General features: G+C 50.5%; 1 protein-coding gene across 1 annotated transcript; it reads right to left on the bottom strand.

Annotated features, from left to right (window-relative positions):
- Positions 1 to 432: 432 nt before the first annotated feature.
- On the bottom strand, positions 433 to 3,049 carry LOC101985888 (PRAME family member 12-like). Its single transcript, XM_005353622.1, has 3 exons — positions 2,763 to 3,049; positions 1,574 to 2,149; positions 433 to 955 (listed from the first exon to the last, which is right to left on the bottom strand). The coding sequence occupies exons 1-3, from the start codon at positions 3,047 to 3,049 to the stop codon at positions 433 to 435; spliced, it is 1,386 nt and encodes a 461-aa protein (XP_005353679.1).
- Between the last annotated feature and the right edge of the window lie 1,739 nt (positions 3,050 to 4,788).

Raw genomic sequence — 4,788 nt, forward strand, 5'->3', positions numbered from 1 at the left:
TTAGGTTCCCTTTAGTTCAGGAAGTTCTTCCTCCCTTCATTCCTTCCTTTCACAGATAAGGGACCTCAAGACTTTAAAAATGGAGACAAGAATAGTGGCCAAGAAGGACCTCAGATGGTGAGTGTTCACCTTCCCAGGGTCTGACAAGTGAATCAAAACCCCCACCCAGGAACAACCACTTCGTTAATAGATACTGCTAGAAGCTTCTTTTAGAAATACCAAATTTTATTTAACTCTTAAGTTACTTGTCCCCATGGTCCCATTGTTCTCCATGGCAACTTTCCCCTTCCAACTGAACTGCTACATCATTATTCCTAATCCCCTCTCTTCCACAACGTTCTGCGTCTATTTGATGACACCCCCCTCCTTTGGAGGTCACCTCCCAGTGCCCAGCAGTAGCCCTCTCCCTCTGTCCACAAAGATGTCTGCCCTCTAGTCATAACACACAAAGCAAGCACCAGCAGCAAAGCAGACAGATCCGGGACGCCTTATGGCTCGGAGAAGATCCATGAGCTCAGAACAAAGTCTGGCAAATCTATCTTCGAGGACAAGATCCTCGTCATCATAACACTCCCAGGGGGCAGGGTACAGCTCCAGGGCCAGCTGGCTCAGGTTTGCTGTGTGGTGGAAAAGGTCCCGAAGGACAGCCATGGAGCTGTCATTGTTGTGGAAGTCGATCTTAGTGAGTTGGGTGCACTGGCTTAAGGCAGGCAGGAGGGCACTGAGCTGGGAGACCTTCATCCTACAGCCTTCCAATTCCAGGGTCTTCAGAGTGGCTGCGACTCTCTCCAGAAGAACACGGAGGGGCTCAATACTGAAATGGGACAGTATCACACCGCTGAGGTTCAGGTGTATGAGCTGATGTAGGTTTAGACTCAGGGGTAGATGATTCAAGTCGGCCTGCGAGAGCTGGGAGTGAGTGATGGACAGGTTCTCCAAAGGGGTTTTCAGGTACCTAGGGAGAGACAAGAAATGAGCTCTCGCAAGCGGGGTTGGAGAGTGCTAGTGACGTGGTTGTGGTCAACACTATGATGGGCGGGTTAGCGTTGCTCAAGTTCAGTCTCACAACTCGAGAGGCAGGCACAGCAGGATGCTGTCAATACCTTCTCACTCAGGTCACAGTGTTTTACACCGAGGTCAGTCAACATCATAGTGGGATTGCTTCAGGATGTACACACTGATACTCCTTTACTAAAGTCAAAATCCCCAGTACTGGCCGCCTCAGGGCTACATTGAACAAACAAACAAAACAATTAAAGACCTAGTTACATACTTGGGGTATCTCTGTAGACCTTCTGGATACAGACGCCAGCAGCAGACTTGATCCCCATTCACACTGCTTCACCCCAGCCTCTGGCACTCAGTGTTAGTGCCACGATTTCCTCCAGCTTCTCAGCCCCTTACTGATGCCCCACACAGCCATTCCCACACCAACAGAGAGGCAGGCGGCCACCCTTTCACGGGGTCTCCAGCCCTGTTGGATCCATTGTGCCTGGCAGATACCAAGGGTCCGCTATCTGCAGAACACAGAGAAACGTTTTGCTCTGGTCTGCAGGACATCTTCCCATCTTACCTCAGCAATGCCTTCAAGTTGCCTTTTAGATAGTAAATGCTATTCATATAGAGACGTTGGAGACCATCAGAGTTGGAGAACTGTGGAACCGGCTCGGTAACACAGCTCTTCACGTCTGGTGGAGCAGAGTCACCACTGAAGACAGTCTTGGAGATTCCCAGAAGATTTCCCAGCTGTCCGAGGAAATGTGCAAGCCAGGCCTGGCTTCCCCGTTGCCACCAGGAATTCCGTTCCAACTCCTGGACACGGTCTCTGTCTAAGATGCTCAGGATCTCTAGGACAGTGGAGACGTGGGATGCTCCGATCTTCAGCTCCCTGCAGCACAGCTGCACCGAGCCTTTCCGCAGCCTGGCCCACCTCAACAGGTATTGGTCAGTTCCCCTGAGATGCTCCCCACACAGGTCAAAATCAACTAACACCCTCAAGGGCTGCTTCACAGTGCACTGTGGATCGGGTGCCCGAGTTTGCTCCTGGCTCAGGACCTGCTGGCTGTAGCTGATCTCTGTGCCTCCAGCCTGTCCGTCCCAGAAGTCCGAGTGCACTTTCCGCAAATCAAGCTCTTGGAGTTTCCACCTCCTTGGAAAACAGGTAGAAATAGCAAGAGCTGGGATCAGACCCTACATAGTCTGCTCTTCTTCCACATCTCCCTCACTTCCCATCCTCCTCTGTCTCATAGATAACTGTTTGTTTTCATAGCTGGGCATCACGCCCATGGCCTCATCCTCTGGGAAGGGCTCTTTTCTCCATTGGCATCTGCAGTTCTGTTTTCCTGCCCTCACTATGTTTCCCGTGAGTCCTACCTGATCCTACTTTGCCTGGAAGCACAGGGACAGGCTCACTCTGAGGCTGTGTCAGAACTAAGCTGCCCTCCACACCTGACTGTCTTTTGTACCTTCTGGGACAAGATCTGAGGCCTGCCCGGGGTGGCACATGCCTTTAATCCCAGCACTCCGGAGGCAGAGGCAGGCAGATCTAGAGTTCGAGGCCCGCCTACTCTACAGAGCTAGTTCCAGGACAGGCTCCAAAGCTACACAGAGAAACCCTGTCTCGGAAAACAAAAGAACAAAAGGCCTCTGCAGTCCTCCACGCTGGTGCAGTGAGAAAGCTCAGATCCGCATTTGACTACACTCTCCCTCATTCCGGTTGTCCCTGACTGGACCTGTAGCGCCATTAGAAGGGTCTTACCTACCTGGGACGAACCTTCTGTGTAACCAGAAAATCCAGCGCCTCGAGCACAGCCTTCAAAGTGTCTGTGTGGGAGATAGTCATCAGGGACCCCATGGGGAGGCAGTGGAAGGGCCAGGCTGCCACCATTGCCCTCAGGACGTTAGTGTGTCTGCCGGTGAAGGCCTCCTTGAAGAGTGGAGGGTAGAGCTGCAAGGGCAGGTCGTCTAGAGCGTTGATGGCGAAGGCCTCGTCCTTCAGCAGCCGCTGCAGTATCTGCTGCCGGTGTGTGGCTTGGCTTAGGTCACTCATTCTTGTAGATCCTCAGGATCCAGAATCACGGGAACGCTTCTGGAAAGAACACTTTTTCAGGCTGAGGCTTAGGAAGCCCTTCTTCCTCCCTATCGAAGAAATCACTAAAGGGCCTAGTCACACCTCTGTAGTAAACCACCACCACCAAAACAAATTAAGTCATGAAAGTTCTGATAGAGTTGGGTGGTGGTGGCGGTGGCAGCGGCGAGCACCTTTAATTCCAGCACTCACAGGCGTGGTGGCGCATGCCTTTAATTCCAGAGGCAGTGGAGGCTGGCAAATCTCTGTGAGTTCAAGGCCAGCCTGATTTTACAAGAGCTAGTTCCCAGGACAGGCTCCAAAGACAGAGAAACCCTAACTTGAAAAACTGAAGGAAAAAAAAGAAAGAAAAAGAAAAAAGGGGCTGGAGAGATGGCTCAGCAGTTAAGAGCACTGCCTGCTCTTCCAAAGGTTCAATTCCCAACAACCACATGGTGGCCTGCAACCATCTGTAATGAGATCTGGTGCCTCCTCTGGCCTGCAGGCATACATGCAGACAGAATACTGAAAATACTGTACACATAAATAAATAAATAAATCTAAAAAGAAAAAAGAAAGCCCTGGCAGACAGCGTGGGGAAACTCACAATTACACACACATTCCCCGCTGTCTCAGCGGACTAGTCACTGCCCCTCTCAATCCCATTCCCACTGCCCCAATCCCATCCCCGGATGTACCCTGTGAGCTGGGCCACAGGCAGCATTTAGAGTCTGAGGAAGTGAATTGTCAGCTTGCACCACCCTGGCTGCAGTCAGTGTCTCAAAGCCCGTACAAACAACCCAAAATTCCAGAAGTGATAAAGCCATTCAAGAAGAATGTCTGGGGAAAGGGTGGACCATACAGGATGCTTGGTGAGTTCCCGAGTACCCTGTACTACGGGAGCCCTACTTGGAAAGAGGAGGATTGTCAAACCCACTTGAGCAAAGGGCGATGAAGACAGCTCAGTAGCTGAAATTAGGAGAATTAGGAGGAATTCAAGGACATTTTAGCAGCACACGCCTTTAATCCCAGCACTCCACTGGCAGAAGCCTGCTCTTCTCAGTGAGTTCAAGGACAGCTTGGTCCACAGAGCTAGTTCCAGGACAAGCTAGGACTGTCACACAGAGAAACCCTGCCTCAAAAAAAAAAAAAAAAAAAAAACAAAGAAAGGAAGAAAGAAGGAAAAAGAAATAAAAATAAACACATGATGTAAAGAATAGAGAAAGACTTCCAAAATCACCTGAGTAACTTGGCGTCAGGAGAGATGGCTCAGCAGTTCAGACACAGGTTTGGTTCCCACTCCTCATAGGGTGGTTCACAGCCATCCACAGCTCCAATTCTAGGGGACCTCATGACATCTTCTGACCTCAGTGCACCGTGCACTCGTGTTTTGCACTTACATGCGTGCAGGCCATACCCTCATGCACATACAATAAAAAGAGATGTGTAAAAGAAGCTAACAGCGAGTACTGAAAAGCCCAAAGCAATCAAAGAGGAGTCTGAGTCACTGTCTGAATCCCAGTGCCCGAGTTCTTGCCAAGTTGGATCACGGGTATTCACACAGGGTGTTTTCCGACAACACAACCCTCCCTCCAGCAGCCATGGGTGGCATTTGAAGCTTAAGGTGATGCTGAATGTTCCTACTTTGCACCTCACACAAACACATTAAGAGACTGGTTTTAGATCTGGGCATGGTGGAGCACACCTTTAATCCTAGCATT

Source organism: Microtus ochrogaster, chromosome 10, assembly GCF_000317375.1.
Source record: "Microtus ochrogaster isolate Prairie Vole_2 chromosome 10, MicOch1.0, whole genome shotgun sequence".
NCBI classification, from domain to species: Eukaryota; Metazoa; Chordata; class Mammalia; order Rodentia; family Cricetidae; genus Microtus; species Microtus ochrogaster.

What these genes read in the sequence shown, in the direction of transcription:
- LOC101985888 (XM_005353622.1), bottom strand. Translation starts at nt 3,049, where the DNA reads ATGAGTGACCTAAGCCAAGCCACACACCGGCAGCAGATACTGCAGCGG. An exon ending in ACACAGAAGGTTCGTCCCAG is followed by an intron (nt 2,150 to 2,762) that starts GTAGGTAAGACC and finishes CTGTTTTCCAAG; the next exon opens with GAGGTGGAAACTCCAAGAGC. An exon ending in AACTTGAAGGCATTGCTGAG is followed by an intron (nt 956 to 1,573) that starts GTAAGATGGGAA and finishes GTCTCTCCCTAG; the next exon opens with GTACCTGAAAACCCCTTTGG.